Genomic DNA, 21,932 nt, shown 5'->3' with positions numbered 1-21,932 from the left:
AAGACCAGCTGAGCCTACCCTGTGTCAGCTAAGGATTTGACAAAGCCAGCAAGAGAGCTTCTTCTTAAACATCTACCTCAAGACTTACCCCTAGTACTCAGGACTGTATCATCACACATAAGCTAGTTTTAATCTATTTCACTCAAAAATATCAGCAATAAAGTAGCAGCAGCTGAGGTTTCAACGCATTAAAATAACCTAGAAAGAACCCAGGGTACATTCATGGAGGATTACCCTATATCATTTATAATGTCACTACAATGAACGTCACTACAATAAGTGAGCACAGAGCAAGCAGCACGTGATACTGAATATGCTGACACTGCTTCAAACACACGAGCCTGGAGAGAATTCAGACATTAACCCTGCCTAGGATCAATAACACACACTCACAGGGACAGACTCACTGGCCAGCACTTCCACAAGCCCACCAGCACAGCTCTAAGCAGTCAGTGCTGGCCTTACTTCTATCTTCTGGTCCCCTTCCTATCCTAGATAACACACCTTTCCCAACCACAAAGAAACAACTGTAGCCACAACTAATGCATGAGCTACAGTTTAACTTCTCAAGCACACGCAGTAAAGGGAGGCAGAGTGACCTTTGCACGAGCTTCTAACTGCTGACTCACAGGCAGGGCAGGCCGGGGGCAAGACACCTCTCCCTGCTGGCACAGGGCAGCAGCCACACAGCCAGGTGGGAAATGAACTCAGATCTTCAGCACAAGAATTTCTTTAGTGCTGCCCTCCTAAAGACATATGCGTTCAGTGATTTCTCAGTGTAAACACTCATGCTGCAGCCCCTCTCTGTTTGGAAGAGATGAGAAAGCTTTCTGTAACAAACAGGAGCTATTTTTCATGAACTGTTATGAAGCATTTTAATACTGAAGCGGGAGCTCAGATTAAGAACGCATGGAAGAAAAACAGCAGGTCTTCCAGATTTGCAGCATAAATATTCTTTGGAGGAGAATGTCTCAAAAATATCAGTCAACATTAACCGTAGGATCAACTAAAGGCTCCTGGCAGGAGGCTTCAGCGATCAGGAATATTTAACTTGGAGGCTCCACCAGACCATACAGAAGCAACCTGGGCAAACTACTGTCCATTTCTGAGCCCATTTTTTATTTCCACATATTATTAACCACACATAATGAATGCAGTTTCATTATGAGTGGTTAATAAATATATCATTTGAAAAAAAAAATGGCATTGGTTGCTTCGCTAGAGCTGATATGAAGCAGATGGCCAGCAGGCCAAATGGGAACAAAGGACAAGCTCCGAGGTACCCATCCCCAAAGCAGCTCTAGATGCATTTCTGTAGTTATCATGTTTCAAGTTGTTTACATTTCATTTAGATTAAGCACTATATATGTATACACAAAATTCTGTTCCTAGTTATTAAAAAAAATAAGAGAATACATTTCTTTCATAGCAAAATATAGGCTTTATGGGTACTACAGGGCAGGATGATGATGATGTATTTCCAGTGCTGTATTTTGTTTGAAAGAGCCAGCAATCCCTATTACACTGATGCTTACTTTAAGAGAACTACACTTCCAAAGCTGTATATGGAGTACCTCAGAGGAAGGGGAGTCATAAACAGTAGTTTAAGGGCTTATACTGCCAGATGTTCTTTGATGGAGGAGTTGTTCTGCTCAGGCAGAAGCAGGTGTTTCTCTTGTCACAGGCAAGGAATTCATTCAGCAATAAATTCTCCTGGCAGGCCAGAAGAACATCAAAGCCTCACAATTGCCAAAAAGGAAAAGGTTATGGGAGAACTCTCACGTTGTGCCTGTTCAAGCTGTTTCTCCTACAGTACGAGAAGAGTACTTTTGAGACAGCTTTCCATGCACTTGTTTAAGACTAACAGGAGAGCAGCCTTTTTGAATGAGAAGAAAAACAGTCTTAGTCTTGTTTAACAGGATTAATACAGCACAGCCAACAGATACTTAGCAAGGCAGTAGCTGAAGGAAAACAGCACGACTCTTGCGCTGCACTCGAACAGCCAGAGACTGACACATCCAAGATGCAGGTAAATAACATTGTGTTCAGGTAGATGTAACACTGTAACAGCACTTTTTTTTTCCTCTGACCGTGTTTATTTGACCATTTATGCAAAGATACAGAGACTTCTGCTGGAGGTCAGAAGACTTCCCAGCTTTGCCTGCTACTGTTCCTATGCTCCGACTACAGAGGCCTCGGGCTGAGAAGTGACACAGGGAAACAGAGTAAACTATGAATGCATTTTGAAGCTCCCCCCAGTACATGCTGCAGTGCAGTTAAATGCCATGAACTTAGGTCTAAGATCCCTGTACAGTCAGTTGGAGGAATATGGGACACCTAACCGCAGAGCATGAACACAAGTACAGAAGCTCCTGGCCACAGAAGCTGAATTCCCAGACTTGATGCCTCCATCCGCCCCATCCTTCCCATGCTTAAGGCCATCCACTCAGATTATCAAGAGTTTTATTTATTTTTGTTAAGTGAAAGCACATACCAGAGAAGAGTTCACCCACCCACCAGCAGAAAACACATGAAAGCCCTGGAAATTCTAAATAAAAGCTTATTGTGTGAAAGCTCAGCAGCTGGGATGAGGGGTCCAGGCTTCCATCACCTGGACAGCCTCAATGAAGACTCATTATTTTAGGGACCTCTACTGTACTCTCCCTCTCTCTTCTCTAGGTCTGTAAGTGCTGTGTATTCTCTGCTTGGATTTGACCTGCATGAGACATTTTGCATCAAGCTGGTTCCAATCTGCACAGGATAAGTTTTCAGGACAATGCGCTGCTAATACTGAAATGCCACAAACCAGACACTGCTAAGATTGTATAGCAAATAGGCTTTCTGGACAGTTTGCCTAAACTTAGCATATAATTGGATTTTACAGCCCCGTAGTCTGGACCTCTTATTTAGTTAGCAGCAACCTTGGGAGATGAAGTCAATTTTATCACCTGTATCTTCAGTTCAGGTTCTAGGGATGGCAGGCTCCAGCGGCACGGGTCTGTGACATCTCTCCAGAAGCACAGGAACTTGGTTTCCTGCTGTGTGTGAAATACCCTCTGGCACACAATGTGAGAGAGCAGCCCAACTGCACGACGTGAGAAGTTCACTGGTACGCTCCTGGCTCAAGCATATTGAAGCTGCATGAGTCCAGGCAAAGCCATATTAGACCACGTGACAACAGATGCACGATGAGGTCCTCCAAACCACCACAAACCAGAAAGGTTCTTTTAAAGATGCATTATTAGCATAGATCATTTTGTCATTTTTCCTTTCTTACCCAGTACATATACACAACTGTTCTTTCTGCTGTCTTTCTCCCTGTGTAATCCAATCCCTAGGCCAAATCACCCAGACACTGCCAGCCCTCATGCTGCCCATCCCCTCCCATGCTCCTTTCTTCTACCTCATCTGTCATCCAACACACCTAGCAGAAAACAACTCACAAGTGCTCCAAGTCACACCTGCTGGTCTAGCAAGTTGTATCAGCCCAGCACATCATCAGACAGCCACAAGGGCTGGTGCGAGAGGGCTGAACCAACAGTGAAGAGTAATTCATCAAAAAGCAGCTATGTGGGTAAGGAAGAGGACACAGGGAAGGGAACTGTCACCCTCTCAGTCTTTCAGCCAATTTTTCTTCAGTGCTCTACATAAATCAAAGCTGACAGTACTACAAGACACCAACACTGAAAGTACTTATGATGTAACAGATTTCATTATGTATAATTTGTAAAGTCTTGACGCTATGTCAAATAGAGAAGCTAGCTTAAAGCTAGAAATGTAATTTAAAAGTGCCATACAATAGAAATTAAATAATGACACTTCAAAGATGCCTGAGTAAAGAAAAGACTTTAAACTACTCATCAAATGTAACTTTTTACCATACAGAGAACCAGGGATTTTGCAGGAGGAAAAAAGTGACTCTGATGAAAGATGGCCAAATTACTCTGCCTGGCTACAGTAAGTGATACTGGCTGTCAGCACCAGCAGCCAGAGCAACCAAAATAAGCCTCGTGGACAAGTAGAAGCTAATTAGCTGCTTTATGAAGCTGGCTGAACCACTGTAGGAGCAATAAAAAGCATCCACTTTGTTGGCTTACTTTTCAAACCTTCATCCCCATTACTGAACTTCTGTTTCAAAATGACTTTTTCCGCCCCAAATGTCCCATCTAAAGGTGACACGGCCACGCCAAGTCTGACATCAAGATGGTATCTGCAACAAAGATTCTGCAGTTTATTAGGGACGTTTCAAGAGCTCTATCAAAGCCTCCCATTCACTGCACGGGGAGCGTGCCAGGCCATGCCTGAATAACGGTTTTCTTAAACAAGCACCAAGGTTGCAAACAAGCTTCTTTCTTCGCCAAGCATTAAACCCACTTTGGCTATGAGCAAAGAGTGAGGAGAAGAGCTTGCAGTTCAGAGGACCAATCAGGGCTCCTTGGGGCATGCAATGTCAGCACAAATATCCTCAAAGTCCATAAAAGCTGATTTCAAACATGTATTTTCACTCTTACGTGAAGAAGTGGTAACTTGGCTTCTTCTCTCACATACTACAGGCTGCTAGCACCGTGCAGATAGGATTTTAACAGCCTGAGCTGACACACCTCATCGTCAGAAACTTCATACTCTGACCAAGATGACCACGATTAAGTGAAAAATACATATTTGGCTTTCTGTACAGCTGCCATTCCATGCCTTTACTGTGAGTGAAAAAGCTTCCAACACCAACATAGTTACAACAATGGAGAAGGAAAAACTTCTGGGATTACCACATCTCAAAAGAAATATTTTGGCAAAGCAAGGTTCTAGAAAACCTCCATCAATCATCAACTAAAGCTCATCACACTGTATCAGGCCTCATTCTCTCTTCCCAAGCCACTGAGATGTTTTACCAAATTCTAAAGTTTCCTCATCAAGGATTACAGAAAATCCAAGGATTACTCCACTGCTGTTCTCACCATCCCTAGAGTACATTCTCAGCACTCTTTAGACTCACGATGATTAAAAAAACACAATCTGAATCTGCTTTACAACTGAATCTTCTTGACATGATGTTAGAAGATGGGATATGTCACAGATGATTCTCCTGAACATAACTGTTCCTAATCTGAAGAACAAAATTACTGATTTAAGATTTTTTTAATTATTACTATCTTGCAAATCATATACTTCACATTCTCCGTAAAGACATCTTCAGAAGCCCAGTGGCCATTTAAAGCCATGCTAGTGAGAAGTTTCTGCCCTCACACACTCCAGTGGGACACAACAGGACAAGGTTAAGGAACACGTATAAGTCACAACCTGAAGCTAAATGAAAATAAATCAAATCTTAACATTTCTGAAGCCTTTTAAGGCAACCACTTTGACAGGCTTTGAGTTGACTGCAGCAGTGTAATTATACCTAGGGATAATCCTCAAAATAGACTCTCACATTAAAGAAAGTTAAAACAAAACACACAAAAAACCAAACCACGAATATTTAAAGGGGTTTTCTCCACGCTACTGCTAAAACAGCCTTATGAACAACTGAAAAAAAGATAACAGTTAGCTTTTTAAAAGAGTACACAATTGATTACAATTTCAAACTATAGCAACTTTCACGGCCTTAAGGTTTTTTCCAACCCTGAAACACTAAAATATTTAAAGAAAACTTTTCCCTCATGTAATTGCTACGAGCTGGAGAGAACTCTCTGTACCATCCACTGACAAACACGACCAAAAACTTCTAAAATTAACAGTTACTGCAAAAGTTTAATTTTGTCTCATACACTTAACAACATAATGGAACATCAAAATTAAACCACTTCCCTGTTTATGTGGATCCTTCCCAGAATTCCTAGAAAGAAAGCTTTTCATGTTAAGAGGGCTGATAAAACAATTAGTTATATTTGAAAATGGCTTTTAAAAAACAGGCAGTATTTCAACTTCCGTGCTGATGTTGAAATCTAAGTGTCCAAAATACAACTGCATGAATAAAGAAACCTGCACTCATTCAGACAGTAAAGACTTAAGATTTGTGTTAACTATAGGAGTTAAGAACTCTGGACCTGAGAAACCTTGTCATGCTATTGCAGCTTCACCTACAAAATGAACTCCTAATCACAAGTTTGTAAGCCACTAAAAGGAAGGAAACTGCTGAAATGAAGTTAAAATCAGCTATGCAATCTAGTAAATAAAAGTCAAGATACGGCAAGCACACACTCAGAATAGTACCCAGATAGCATCCTGAGTGGGACGTGCAGCCCCATAAGTAACCCTGCTTGAGGCCTTTATCTGTGACTGCATGAGGAGGTGCAAAGCACATCACCACAGCTGCTGACACCACCAGAACAGGGGGGACTCAGTGGCACGATATCAGTCAGGAGCTAAGCAGAGCAGAAGAGCAGGCCAGTAGGAGCATCATGAAATGGAAGGACAAAACCTTGAGCTCTGAGACAGGGCACCCTCTGCAGCAGTATGAGCAGGCACCACTGAGCTGACAAGAACCTGGAGGTGTGGTGGGCAATGCATTGCTCTGAGCACGGCACTGGAGGAGATGGCCTCCTGAGGACAACAAAAATTAAGCCATGCTCTTATGAGTTTACAAAGTCATTCCTAGCAGGAAGCTACCCCTTCCAATCAGAGCCATTATTATGAATTTATATTAAAAAAACCAACAGTAACAAGTAGACTGCAAGACTGGTAACTTTCATAAAACACAGAAACATTATCCTCCATATTTTGACCTCCTTCCCCCTACTCCTTTTCTAAAAGGGAGATGTACCCATCCAACTCGAAACTCCATCTGTCGTAAGAAACTGCTTGAGTTTAAAAGCAGCTCTCTTTCCCAGGGAAGTGACATTACACTGAGCACATTTTACCTAGGAATGGAAAACACAGGAAATTAAAGCCACAGAGAAACAGGAATGGAAGATGCACAATATTAAAACTACAGAGGAAAAGAGCCATACAGACTCCCATTAAAAAATTATACAGACATTTTCTGAAAAGGAAAGTGGATATCTTACATAACTTTCCAGGTGCTAGCTTTAAGCTGCATTCAGTTCAGAATTAAAGCAGTACAATGTAACTCATTTTCTGTCATCATTACAGAGACAGTGACATTTTCTGGACGGTGAGAACAGCCTCATCCAGGCACACAACCGAACAAGATTAGAGAGCAACACCTCCCCTTTGTAATGCAAAATACAACGACCATTTTCTTAATTCCAGCTCAGCTGATGACTATCACAAAGATGGGGAAACACAAGAACAAGAAATAGTCTTCCAAATAACTTCAGCCAACATCTAGCATTTGTAAAACGTGGATTCTCCCCAGCTGTGTGCCCTTCAGACAGCTGAATTCACTGCCTACTGACAGTGATCCTCATGTAATGAAACACCTGGAAGCTAAAAACACCGAATTTAGGAATTATTTTACACGTCCATCACAATTAAGAGTGTTGGAGGGGTTGAAACAGACTGTCTTGCACCAATTTAACCAGACATAGCAGCAGAATGTAGTATTTTTTTACAAGGAAGTTAGAATTCAGCAATAGTTAACTTACCCTCAAATATCAACCTTTCCTAACACCAACACAACTTTAAGCATGCTTGGTTTGCATAACAGAGTTCCTACCTGAAAGCAGTGACAGCACAGTTGACTAAGTGAGCACCCAAAGACAGAGTTAAAGGCTACCACCCTGCTCACCCTTCTTTGACTGAGAGTCTGAAAACTGGGACCAATCTGGGACAAGCGTGGAACAGAAGTTAAGGCAGAAGAGAAAAAATAGCACAAACATGATTTCCCCAAGCTCTGTAACATAATCCAGCTCTTTGTGGCAGCACCTACCTAGAGGTGTGTACCAAGAAGTACCTCAGACCTCCACTACTCAGCCTCTGCAGATCCCACCCCGTTAACAATACTGGGGTTACCTCAAAGTGCTTCTGGCTGCAGGAACACCTAGTCTTCCCACAGGTGCTTCTCACATTTCCAAGTGTTTTTTCAAGTACCTCTAACCACATAACCAAAGATTTATGCCTCCAGTTAGGAAGCAAATTGTCTTTTTTTTTTTTTTTCCTCCTGGCCAGACCACTTACTTCCAGTCCCATTTCTAACTACCAAATTCAGAACCATAAAATTTCACCATTTTCTGCTCATAAGGAGCTCCTTCACTGTGGAGTTATTAAGGAACAGTGCTTTCACAGTAATCAGTGCAGCAGACAAACTCTTCTCTGCTCTCTTCCCACCAATAATTCAGGCATTTGGTGCATGTAGCATATGTTTGGGAGCCTCAGCCGCACAGACACGACTGTAAACAACGTGGCAGTAAATATTCAGTTTCTGTGGCACCAGAGCTGCAAACTGTTTCTAAGAAAAAAAACCTCCACCGCCACACAGACACTGCAGAGGAGAGAAGATAAGAGATGCTACATAAAGTCACTGGCATTCAGAAACACTTCAATTTCCATATGGAAATAACAGGAAATAAGATGTGCTGAATTTCAAGCACCAAGGCAACAAAAACACATTAAGATTTAATCACACAAGAACTTGGCTGTAAAATTTGTAATTTTCTTGATCTTTTTAAAGAGTTCTCATTTTTAGGAACATCAGACAGCTAACAGACCATGCATTCTACCAACCAGCTAAAGCAGACATTTGCATTAATCTGCTTTCCATTAATTAAGTGGTGGAAATGCATCTCCCCTTCACCAAGAAATCTCTTCTGCAATCGAGTTCCTTGTCAACCTCTATGCACACAGCCTGTGTCCCAGCAGTTACTCTCTACATGATTTCCAAGGATAAATACTGCACTCGTCATGTCTCTGAATCACAGCTCTCCAAAACACTTACCTTCTGCATGCTGTAACCACCTCGTGTCTTTGTGTACAAAGAAAATGTTAATAATGTTTTAAGATACTGAAATCATAAGTATAAAATTATAATGATGATTTGAGAACTGAATTCCAACCTTTAAGAGAAATGAGCTATGAGAATTGAAGTCAAGCAGAGCCCCACTCAAACCACATTTATACGTTCTACAACAGCATGAGCACAATCACAGACATTTTCTATAACCCAGAAGACTTACAGTATTAGCAGATGATATGGCATTGATTACAGACCAAGATCATGTCTAAATAAAGTTACAATATCAACCTGGAGCCACGATGCTTTGTAAACAACATCACATTCACACGTAGGTAAGTGGATCTATTCCTCCACAATACCTAAGGCATTCATTTCTGAACCTGCAGCAGCATCCTTGGCTTCAGGATTGCTATCTGTGTGTTTGGGGAAAAATGAATTCCCCTAATTATGGTCGGTGTGAGATAGAAAAAATAAATACATTAAAAAAGTAAATATAAACGTTCCCGCAGCAGTGAAAATACCTACAGAGGTATCTCTGAATCGTTTCTTCTGGCTAAAGTACTCAAGACTCTCTGAATGGCTTAAGAGTGATCTGGCAGTAGGGGGGGGGAAGACAGGATGAGGACCTTCCTGATGTGCCTTCTTTTAAGTGATTTTTAGCATGAACTGTGCAACAAACTCAGGTCTTGCTCCCTGCAAGAAACTTAAAGCCGGAGAACTATTTTGCTGACACCTCCCCAGGTACAGAGAAAGAACGAGTATGTTGGAAGAGAGGAGATGCTCGTTTGGGAGATACCATTAGGCATTAAAAGCCGTAGCTTCTGCAATAGAAGATTTTGGTTAAAGGGAAGCCACTGCCTTCAACATCTCCCAACATTTCCAGCTGCACGGGCTGTATGCTCAGAAACTGAGAGCTGAGAAGGCGTGCACTCTATTCCTGAAAGTTCATAATGAGTAACTCGGTAATGACGAAGGGAAGGACACAGAAACACTTCCTTGGGGGTGGGGAGAACAGAGATAGCATCTGAAGAGAAGTGTTCCCTGCTGAACGTGCTATTTTATTCACTCTTCTATATTAAAAGCTTACCTACAACCTCGCACGAGCGGAGGCAAAGGAAGGGTATTCCACTGTTCATGAGAATTGTATTAGTATTCAGGCAGAAATCCACACGGACTAACATACACACTGTATCAGAGAGAGGGTGCACAGGGAACCTAAACATGACAGCAAAGGGGCACTTTTAGGTTTAGCTCCTACACATTCAACTCATTCTCTAGGATGAGCATAAATGGGTGCAAATCTACACCCCTTTTTATCCAGCTACCTACAGTTGCTATAAAGTCCAGTACTTTAACAAACACACTCTTATTTAAATATCACGGTCAAGGAGTGGAAATATTCGCACGTTCTTAGCAAAGATTATTAGATTTAACTCACTATACATCGGGAGTAAACTTCCAGCACTCTGTACAGCAGTTTAGAGATCGTTAAACAAAATACCTTCAAGACTGAAGCCCACTTCCACACCCAGGCCACAGAACAAACCATTTTCACCTAGTTAAAGAACAATGGCACTAACGGGCCACGTAAGCAACTTCGGAAACTAGCTGCACAAAGGACTCTACAAATAAATAAGCCCAGAAACCCAACACCCCCACATGCACACATGCATGCACACAGGCAAAGCAGCTGGAGCAAGTCGAACCAGGTGCCCTTACACCTGAACTGCTGGATTTCTTCAGCCACTGCCAATGTTCTTAAACAATTGGAGGAAGCTTCTTTTCCACTGCCAGGTGGAAAACTGTAAAGGAAATTTATTCTTCCGACCCTGACGTTAGAAGAAATGGATCAATAGGAGTCTGAACCTAAGCAAGTGGCAGCGATCAGAAGGAACACTGCTCATCGAAGTGCTGCACTTCATGCTGAAAGCTTACATAATCTGAAGACTGAGTGTAAAAGCAGAAGCTTACTGCGATTCTGTCCATTTTTATACCTACACCAGGTCCGCAGAAATTCCAGTGCTCCAAGCATTAGAGCAAAAAAACAGTTTAATGTGCGTTAAATACTGGAATAGCCACCAAAACAATACCTCTAATATGAGAACTGCTGTCCAAATGGCAGTTTTCTGATGCTTTAGCAAAGATTATTTCTATCTTTACAGGCAGAACAAGCATTCACTTTGTTTCACCAAGAGCAACACGAGCAAGAAATGTAAAAGAAGGGACAGGTTTTGCTGCTTAACAGCTCTTTTTAATAAATGGATAGATAATGTCAACAAGATCGCTATTCTGTGCTCTAGGCAAAAGGATCTCGATAGGAGGACATGGAGGGGGGAGGCAGACTCGAAGAACAGATGGCACCACGTCTTCAGAAACTGTCAGCGGGATGAAAAAGTTTCCCTGCAGAAGATATTCCTGAATTAAGAGGAATGTCGTCATTCGAGTTCTTCAAAAACAAGGTATTAGGGAAAGATGAAAGGTGTCTTCCAGGGCAAGACAAAAAAAATCACTGGAAGAAAACGTGTTTTATTTCGCAATAGGAATAAATGGCGTACTCTAATTTGAATTAGAAAAAAAAAACACTCTCCTTAACCTGCTCTATCTCTGGTTAAAACAGAAAGGGTTTTTTTTTCAGTTTCTCTCTGGCAGAGATCGCCATTTCGCAGCACATTTAGCCCACACGGAATTGATCAATAACACTACAGACACAAGACTAGACTATCCATTTACTAACCACAAGAAAATGTGCTGTTCAGCAAAATCCCGCACATCATAACGCTGAAATTTTAAAAAGCACCGGTACACGGATCTCATTATTCCCTTTGGTGCAGTCCCACGGAAAGCCTGCTGGCCGTCAGGCTGATCAACAAGTGTAGCTCCGCACCGCACATAAGATGGACAAAAAGTGGATGTAAACACAGAGGACTGAGCACACATTCAGGCTGCGGGCAGGAAGGGTCAGGCTCACCATGAGAACAACACGCTGAGAGCCGCACAGCTCTGCAGGTCTTGGGGTGCAGATGGGCGAGCTCTGAGCAGAGCTGTGGCAGCACTCTCCAGCCACCGGTTGCTGCGTGACCATTTCCCTCCCAGCCCAGAGGATGGAGGCTCTCAAAACCGAGAGCCACAGCAGGGTTTCAAACGCTTAGAAAGCGAAACACCAAACAACGAAACACCAAGTGTTACAAATCACTGCTCGGAAATCGAAAGTCTGGCTTTTCGGGCTGTTCTGCCGCACGCACCTACACGCACAGCACTGTATCCGCGCGGGATGCTTTCACAGTTTCACCGCGAACTAACGAAGCATTGGCGAAGGCTGCCATTCACCACTGGAAGACCCAGAAGGGAGAGGTGTGAATTAAACAGGGGATATTTCAGTCTGGTGTGGAGCAAACAGCCGCCAGGAGCACGGAGGTGCACACAGCCCCGGCTCGGACAGCATCAGCGCTGCTTTACCGCCGTCCCCAAGCGTTCACCGTGGGAAGAAACCTCCACCACGAGCTCAGGTTTCCCACAGCCGACAAAAACACGCACTCACCTGAAGAGCACGAGATGAGAAAAACAGCGAACGCTAACTTCGTAGCAGCTCCCATTTTCCGACGCTGTTTCAGCGACTCGGAGCATCCAGTTTCTCGGGTCCAGCAAGCCGGAAAATCCCCCTTAGAAATGGTTCCGAAGCAATCTATTCGCAACTCGCTCCGCAGCGAAACGGATCCGGAGAGCAGAGGTCTCTTCCCAGCGAGAATCCGGGCTCGGAGCGGCGTTATCAAAACACACGCGTCATTCAGCAACAGAGAGAGGGTGAACACGGGGAAAATAAAGTACGCTACGGAATCCAAGAGGGATATAAAGGAGGAAAAGTCAACGGGGTGCGTGCCTGTGTGTGTGTGTGTGTGTGTGTGTGTGTGTGTGTGTGTGTGTGTGTGTGTGTGTGTGCGTGTGCCCGGCCCTCCCGCACGCAGCTCCGGCGGATCGCAGCTCCCGTTTCACGCAGCGCGGTGCGGCGGCGGCTCCGTGGCAGCTCCGGGGCGCATCCCGGAGGAAAAACAAAAGAAAAAGGGAAAAAAAGAGAGAAAAATAAAGACAGCAAAACACGCACAGCGGCGGGGAGGAGGGGAAGGAGAGACCGCCGCTCCCCCTCGTGCCGCTGTGGCTGCGGGAGCCCCCGCGCTCTCACGGCCGGTCCGCACGGAGCGCGGCGCGGATCTCCGTTCTCCCGCGCGGCGGGTCCGCCAACTTCGTCCCTCCAGGAGCGCGGTTCGAGGCTTGCCGAGGAGAAAAGGCCGAGCCCGTTTTTTTTTTCTCCGGGCGGTGGCGGTGGCTAGAGCCGTCTCTAGAGTCTCCCGAGTCCGACCGGCAGCTCGGAACGACCCTCCGTACCCCGCCGCTGCTGCTGCTGCCGCTGCTGCTCCCCTGTGGTAATTTCATATCTACCCATTCACTTGTGTGGCGTGGAGAACGGACCCAAGATGGCGGCGCCCGGGCGATTGTTTTTGTTTCCTCTCCTCCTCCCCCTCCCCCACCTCTCCCCTCCTTTCCCACCGCCACGAGCACGGCGGCCCGTCGCGCGAGGCCGTGCGAGCGCGCGCCGCCCCGGATTGACAGCCGCGCCGTCCACTCACAGCACGGCGAGCGCCGCTCGGCCCCGCCCCTTTTCCGACCCCGCCCTGAGCTGGGCGGAGCGCGCTCCCCCCCGCCCCTACCTGCTCGCCTGCCCGCCTCAGGGCGTGGCGGCTCCGCCGGCCCCTAATGGGGGAGCGAGGGCAGGCGGGCGGACGCCTTCAGTCGCTTTTTACCCCGGCTGTGGTGGGTTTATCCCGCTTGAGGGGCTGCTTGGTGTTATGCGGAGTTACGTTCAGGTGCTCTGACGTCTCGCTGTCGGCCCTAAGTCGCAGCGCTTCCTCAGCGCGACCCGAGGAGAAGCGACGCTTTTGGTGTAAGCTGCTTTAATTGGAGGCTGCGTTGTGAGGTGGTTCACATCTGCAACCAAGTCGAGGCTGACTAATGGCCTCAAGCTGCGCTAGAAGAGGTTCAGAATAGATGTTAGGAGCTATTTGTTCTCCAAGGAGCCATCAGGTGCTGGTACAGCTGAGCAGGGGTGGGGTCACCATCCCTGGGGTGTCCCAGGGGCACTGGGGGACATGTGGGTCTGAGAAATCTATCTTAACCTTAACGATTCTGTGAGCAGCACTGCCAAGCTGTGTGAGCTGCTCTAATCCATGCTCCAGTGATGCTTTTCAGCTGTTAAACCTGGGTTCCTAGCACTTAACACTTGAAATACAGATGCTTCAGTCTGTTCACATTGAGGTCTCCACTAGAGTTCCCAAAACAGACTTGCACATCCTCATTTCTTTGCCACACAAACACTTTACCAACCCCAAAGTTCATCCTCCAATGACACCAGATCTGAAACACCCCAAAGTAAGACAAGATACATGGGACCGTGCACACCTAAAGATGTGTGGCAACACTTTTCATGCAGAATTTTTTTTATCCAAGCATTTCAGGATGATTTACGAGCGTTAATTAGTGTGTTACAACACTCCCGCTTAATCTGTAGTTTTTAATATTCTTCAATAGCAGGATATTTAAACGTGACCTGTTCTGCAGGTTGTGTTTTCACTTTGCTCAGCTTCTTCAGAATGCTTGTCGTGTTGCCACATGAGCAGGAAATTACAGCTAAAAATATTGCTATTGTATGTATGTGTTTAAATATATACATATAATAGCATAAATGTGTCACCTTTGTAACGTTATTTGCATGAATGTCATAGTAAGGAAGGAGGTATCTCTTTCTCAAGTTGCTTAATATTCTTAAGCAAAGGTGTTTGGGGTTTTTTTTGTTTTTTTTTGCCTGCAGCATCGCTTCAGCTTCTGGCCATCCAGTAAATATTAAAAAAGCAGTGATTTTCCTTAAAGGGTCTTGGCAACCATTTGTTTATCAGGATCAGAGGAATGACAAATGAAGCGTGTATTCCTTTATTTTCCTCTAGTTTTGAGGCCTAATATGACTGTGGCAAATGATACATATGGATTAGCATGACTGCTGATGACTGGGGTCAGGGAGCCTGCTCAGTCTTCTTACCAGTCCACAAACATCAATACTCTTAAAGTGCATCCTATTTTCAATTCTAAGCAAGCCTTACATCATTTGCAGAGCTTCTTAACATAGTATAAGAAAACAACTGAGGAAAAGCACAAATATGCTCATTTCAGTATGTGAACAGTAAAAATCAGCTGTATTACCTGGATGCAACACCTTCACCTGGGCTCAGTTATATCTTTAGAAACACAATATGAATATTAGAGATTTGCTCCTGTTTAATTACACTTTAAATTAAGCAGTTAGGCATAAATATTGTGCAGGCCTTTGCAGAAATTGCTTAGCATTTTTGTGAGGTACTTGATGCGAAATGCTTTGAGGGCTTTGTGTTTTCTCTGGGTTCTTGCTCTTATTGTTAGTAAAAGGATGAGTTTTAGCCCAAGTAGACATATGAAATGTCAACACAGTTGCTGTCTCTTTTTAAATGTCTTTTTGCTTGCCTTGTTGATTTGGATTTTGAGTGTTTTCCTTTTTCTGCCCTTTCACTTCACTTCTATTTTCCTTTTGCCTTAAACTCCAGATCTTTTTTCCCTCTTCTAAGATCAATCTGTCTATGCATTTTTAATGAATATTTACTGTGACACACGAGCATTGGAGATACAGTATCAGGGACACAGGCATCTACAGAGAGCCTGTAAGCAGCAGTAGCAACAAGGTGAAATGGATGTGATCTTAGTCTCATTCTTTTGTTCATGTGGAATGGTGCTTGGTTTAGAGGCAGCAGAAATGTGACTTTCCTTTTAGGGAATAATGGGAATTTAAAAAAATACAGCGTTGTCTCCTTTTTCTCTTCAGAGCACTGCTAGGATTAGAGGATTTCATCTGTGCCTTTGCCATATCCACAGTGGATCGATACTGTTTACACAGAAACAGCATTATAGGTAAGAATCTATCGTGTGAGTCTCATTCATAGTCTCTATACAAACATTTTTTAAATGTGGAGTGGGAAACATGGGCTTTATAAAATCAGCAATAACATTAATAGATACAGCCTCTGTCATTACCTCATTAATCTTCCCTTGTGTTCTAAGTAATTTTCTCTTTGAAACTCAGAAGGAAAAGAGGAATGTGTTTCAGACACTGACTTTATATAACCACACAAAAAGTGAGCAGAGCAGCAAGAAATTGATCTTGTTTGCAGGGATCTCCTTCTTGCTACCCAGCTTAGTTTTCCATGCTGTGGGAAAAATTGCAGGTACTGAAGGACTGCCTAATCTAAATAAATAAATACATTGGTAAACAGCTACCTCAAGTTATTCTTAATTTCATAGAAGTGTACAGAATTTACACAAAACTCAGTCCATTTTAAGAGTTGTAAAAAAAATTTTTAGTTTTAGGGGACTGATCAGTGAGATCACTATGACTTATTCATTATTTTGCAATCTTTGCAGTTCCACAACTGTTGATGTGTTTTACAGTTACCTCGATAATGCAGCTTTGTAACACAAGAAAATGTAGAATTAACAAGATGCATAAAATGTAAGGCTTTCCTCTGGTTTGCTCTGATTAGTGTCACTGTGTGCCTATCCATGAAAATTTTCACTTGCTGTGCTTATAATTGAACTTTAAAATTGTGCATGTAACTGTTGAACCCAGCTGCTATCCACAAGGACGAACTAAAATGCGTGTTGAAATCATAGTTTTGGATTCAGGTATTTTGGTATTTAGCCAAAGTACACTCGTTTTGTTCATGTGAGCAGTACTAATAACTACAGATGAATAGGATTTGGCCTGTTTCTTGTTACGTAAAACTATTTATATAGTGAGTTTGTGTGTGTGACTAATTCCTTTTTTAATGTAATCAGATGCAGCCTGTGGATGTTAGATGAATGTTTCCCAGCTTCTGGTTTAAAAACAAACACAGATAGAAAGTTTCATGAAAATCAATGCTTAAATACAGTTTCCAACAAATGGTTTTCTTTAAAGGCTACATTTATGCCAATGATCATTCGTCTTTTTGGGTCTGGTATCCAGGCTTTTGTTTCCTTAGAATACCACTGCAGAGCTTCAAAAATGTCTAGCAGATTTTCTTGGAAGACAAGGTGATGTTCCTTTCTAGGATTTGCACTCTCTTGTCAGAAAAGGTTATCTGAACAGGGCTCCTTGCTGCTTTCGCTGTATTGTTTGTTAGAGTCAGTTTGTTGTACCACTGGTTTTTATAACTATGCAATTTATCTTGTATGATTTCGTACTCCTTTCATTCGTAAAAAATGAAAAATTTACAAAATTTGTAATTAATTAGAAATTTTAAGCAAAGCCTCTAAGGCCTAAAAGTGACCTTGTTATAGAGAAAGAAGGCTGCCAACTGCAGGCAGCTTTGAGGAGGCTCAGATGATGGCAAGACAGGTTAGGATGGGAAGAATGCAGTTAAGGAGGAAAGAAGGGAGCTTTCTCAGAGGGCCACGTTGTGACAGTCTGCTAAGTGTATTTATTGTGTTCTCATCCATCATAGCAGAGTTTGATGCAAATGACTTGGGAGTCAGAGCTTGGTCCTTACTGTTGGAATATGCAGTTACCTCAAAACAAATGTAGTTTTAAAGCTGCTCCAGCAGTTTGTACCTCTCCTCAGTTAGGCCCCCGTGTGAGGCCATGGCGAGGCCATTTATGTGCTTCAACTATTCCTGTGTTCTGGAATGGCATTTGTGGATTATTAGCTGTGTTAAGCTATAGCAGATCTTTAGTTACACTCGTGCTGTACTTCCACAAACGATTTCAGCCATCAGAAGGCAAAAGATACTGCCCAGTGTTGCAACAAATGTTCTTGCAGCTGCACACATGAGTGATTGGGGAACTGATTTGGTTCAAAACTAGCCCAGAAAACAAACCAAACCAAAACATTTGCTTTATGCTAGTTCTGAACTTGGTTCATTCCTAGCCTCACAAATATTTATGTTGGTTTCAAGGTCTCCCACCTTCGCGTTGTTGAGACCGGAATAAGTGTGTGAAGAAAACCAGGGGCCACTTTTTTGATGCAAGGGCTGTTGAAACTGTGGCTTAAGTTGTGGCTCCTTGCTGAATGAGCCAGACACTGTAAAGAAGGCCTAACAGATGTCCTTTTACTTCTTGACTCCCAGGCATGGCTCTTCTTGGATAGAGCCCAAGGTGTGGCATTGGACTAATTCTACATTACCTACCTTTCTGTGACCGTTTTTCTTTAGAGAACCAGCTTTGAGTCTTATATCCTGTGATCCAAACTGCTTAACCAAAACACATTTCCACGCCCACTGAAATATTTTTCCACTGTCTTTTGAACTCTCGCAGCTGATACTTTCTATATTGGATAATTGCATTTCGTATTTGTGCAACAAAAAAATTGCAAGAATGTACGTGACTTAGATGAATTATGCTTGTTGGTATTACAAACTGATTGTTTAAGTAGCTCATCTCTTTTATTCAAAATGGTCCTAGGCCTGCAGTGTAATTTATGCATTTCATAAGTGTTTTTATCTTTGTATTATAAAGAATTACAAATTCAAAGTTTCATTCATCACAAATTATGCACTAGAAAACACATCCACGTCTCACTCATCACATTGCTGGACATGAGGCATGAGGATAAAATTATGGGCCGTGGCTAGCTGCATCCACTGCTTTATTTAGTCTTCTAAGTCTTACTTATGAATGCTTCTGTTACGCTTGGAATTTCTGAAACAATTATAGCTCAATAAAAGTTAAATTCAAATGCAAATACTAGCTATGTTATTTTTTTACCATCTTGCCACGATAAGCTTGCCAAATTTAGTGCATTATGTGCAAGAGTTATTCATATAAGTCCCAATCTGTATTTGCCTGCTTGGCACTTTTGTCTAATCATTGTGAGCCTGTACCACAGCTGCTGCTTTTCTCTGACCCCAGATACTTGAAGCAAAGGCTGGAATGAGGCAGTGATGCTGCATGGCAGTTTGGTGTAGGTGTAAAAGACAGTCCTTTGCTTGGTGGAGCTCTGCTGGAAAAACTTTTCTCCCTGTTTGCATTCCCTGTGATGGTTCTGTCAGATGACCCAACAACCACTAGTAGGCTTTTCTTCTTTTTTTTGCATAGGCAGCAACCCTGTTAAAGGCAGTGTTCAGACATGGGTAGGAGAGGAGAGCTGCACTGCACAGCTGATGGGTGGGTTTGTTTAGCAGTTAACACACACATCTGGTCAAAAATCAATAAATGATTCTGAGTTGTATGCAGCACATTGTGTCTGGAACTGCAATAAAAACCTACGAAATTATTAATTCCTTCAACTGATGTCGAGGAATCTACTTCTGCAGTCTGCAAAGCAAAACTCAGGAATGTAGCTTGCCACTGGAACTTCAGAAGATATGGAAAACATAAAGGACTAATTATAGAGGTCGACTGCAGATTATGTTAAAACTGTAACTTTCCTCCTCTTCTTGAAAGTAACTAGGACACTGCATTATAAAAATAGTCTTAAAAATTCCGTAGTGGAATGGGTGTTAGTAAGCTCTTACCATATGCTTTGGGTTATTGCTGTTTGCATGTCAATCGCTGATTTATTTCTAATTCCACTTTATCTTTGAAAAACCAACCCGTCTTTGGAATTTTCTCAAAAGTTATTTCATTACAATGTAGTAGAAGATAAAAAAATGAAAAGGTTTTATCTTGGAAATCTTTGAAAGAAAGGAATGATTTATTGTATGAATTGTATTAATTTCCAGTTCGTTCTGATTATTCTAGAGTTTTGGTTTTTATTTCTTTCAAACAGAATTTACAACTCAATCGCTGCTTTCAATCGTAGAGGTCAAGGAAATAATCTTTGTTTAAATCTCAGGTGTATGTTCCTTTAGAAATGAACAAATTAACTAAAAAGGTTTTCTAAGGTGACTTCGAGTGCAGCTGGTGGGAGGGGAGCAGTGAACACTGAAATGATATGGTTTAGTATTCGACCTTTCCATTTCTTTTCCCTTTTTTTTTTCTTTTTTTTTCTTTTTCTTTTTTTTTTTTTCTTTTTCTTTTTTTTTTTTCTATTCCTTTTCTTTTCTTTTTTTTTTTTTTGCCTCTTATCCATATTAACATTAACATTATTCAACCTTAGAAGTATAACTGGATCTTCAAATAAGAAGGTAAAACCAATGACCATTCCAGCTAGACAGCTGCATCACCACACTGAATCAATCAAGCTGATCTGAATCAATTTGAAAAAAAAAAACCACTCTCCTGTTAAGATGCACAGTGAGGTGTTTCACACTGAGGTTGTTGAATTAACACACCTGAAAGGTCAGTGATCCTCAGAAGGGAGGAGTGTGTACTGCTGCTGCTGATATGCAGAAGCTGTTAGTCTGGATCTTCCAGCAGGGATACTATGAGCCTCCTCTATGATAGTCCTGTAGAGCTAGAGAGGGAAAAAAACAAAGCCTTACACTGAATTTGCTAACGTTATTTCATTTGCAAGATGTAAAAAGGTAGAGGAAGAGATTAGCTTTCCAACAGGATACTGAGCTGAGTAAAAGCTGTTAGAGAGACTAATGACTTAGTGCTTTTAACATCATCTATGAAAACACACATTGCAAACATACAGTTCTGCAATATAAAGAAAGAGCGTTCAAAGGAACCAGAGAAACAGATTATTTCAGGGAAGGCAGGAGTGCTTAATTGAAAATTGATATTGAAATTCTGACTTTTCATGTTTCCATTCAAAGGAAGTTTCAATCAAACCACCCACCCAACAAGTCAGTCCGGACCAATGTGCATTCTTTTCTAGTATAAAAATGTTCACAAGTGGGGAAATTCAACCAGCTCCAGTTTAGAATGTCTTTAAAGCATAAGGAATGATTATTAAGTTAAAAGTAAAGGTGTTTTTTTTTTTTTATTTTTAACTCATATGAGGTATCGTGAGACAAAACCTGGTGTCTTAAATTATTTTGTGATGTAGCTTTTAATTATCAGAAGCTGTGCTTTACTAGGAAGTTTGTACAGCCTATGTTCCACTGAATGAATGCTTTTTTATGTGTGGAGTGCTACAGCTTCTTTAGTGGTTAGCTCCTTAGCAGTATTCAAGCAATACTTGGAAGCAGTATATGAAATCAAATACTGATACCATTTTTTGTTACTTTGGGATATTGCTGAGATTTAGTAAGTACTGTTAAGTACACAGAAGTAACTCTTTTTCTCTGCACTATGTTATCTCTGGCTAAGGGGTACTGTACTTTTTTTGCTGGTTGTTTCCCCCAGTGTAAATGTTTCTCTATGTCATCCACTTACCCACCTCTTGTAGTGGTGTGTCACTGCTTACTGTTGATCTGCTTTGCTTTACAAGGATATTTTATTATGGTTTTCTCAGTGTTGGCATTAAATCTCTGTAGGCCCTTGTGAATTAATATCTCACAACGATCTGAAGTTTGCCACTTAGAAGTCAGAATTTTTAAACAGGAGACTTGGCAATAGATGTACTGTAGCTGTTCCTAACAGTTAATTAATGCTGTGTTATGAATGTATATTTTTCTTAACATACACTGTTTTGAAACACTGCTTGATATATGGAATGAAAAAAGTGTGCACACTCACTAAGTGATGCATATTGTTGTGTCTGTGAACTCTGTACATTTGTAATGTTGAATTTGCCAAAGTTAATATGTTGAAAAGTAACAAGTTACTTAAGTTAGTTAAATGTCTCTTCCATGAGGAAAATTACCATAATGGTTACTTTTACTAAAACGCAATTACTGTCATTGTAACAATCAATCACATTTTCTTGTGGAGAGAACTTTACCTAGTTCTGAATGCATTAACGTGTAAGATTGCTCTGCTCAGTGCTCAGAGGAGCTGCAGAGGCAATATGCTTTTGGGGAGAATCAAGTGGAAATTCCAGTGATATGATTGACTTCAAAGCTTTGCAAAAATAGAATTTCAGCTTCAAAACGCAATTGAGCCCAGTGACCTGTATAAGAGAAACATTACAAATTCTGAAAAGATTGTAAAATAATTGGAAAATATTTTGTTTACGCGGAGCATGGCTGAGCTTTTCTTTCC

At 42.1% G+C, this 21,932-nt stretch overlaps 1 protein-coding gene across 2 annotated transcripts in view; it reads right to left on the bottom strand.

Moving 5' to 3' along the window:
- The window catches only part of ACVR2A (activin A receptor type 2A), a 45,466-nt gene extending 32,967 nt beyond the window's left edge, over positions 1-12,499 (bottom strand). For both annotated transcript variants that reach the window (XM_065751361.1, XM_065751362.1), the window contains exon 1: positions 12,390-12,499. In XM_065751361.1, coding sequence (XP_065607433.1) covers positions 12,390-12,444 — 55 coding nt within the window. In that variant the 5' untranslated portion in view covers positions 12,445-12,499. The remainder of the gene's footprint in view (positions 1-12,389) is intronic.
- Between the last annotated feature and the right edge of the window lie 9,433 nt (positions 12,500-21,932).

This window comes from Cyrtonyx montezumae, unplaced genomic scaffold (assembly GCF_038088225.1).
Source record: "Cyrtonyx montezumae isolate F1298 unplaced genomic scaffold, pur_monq_1.0 scaffold_7, whole genome shotgun sequence".
Taxonomy (NCBI): domain Eukaryota; kingdom Metazoa; phylum Chordata; class Aves; order Galliformes; family Odontophoridae; genus Cyrtonyx; species Cyrtonyx montezumae.
The sequence above is the reverse complement of the archived record's forward strand: the minus strand, read 5'-3'. Positions and strand labels throughout refer to the sequence as shown.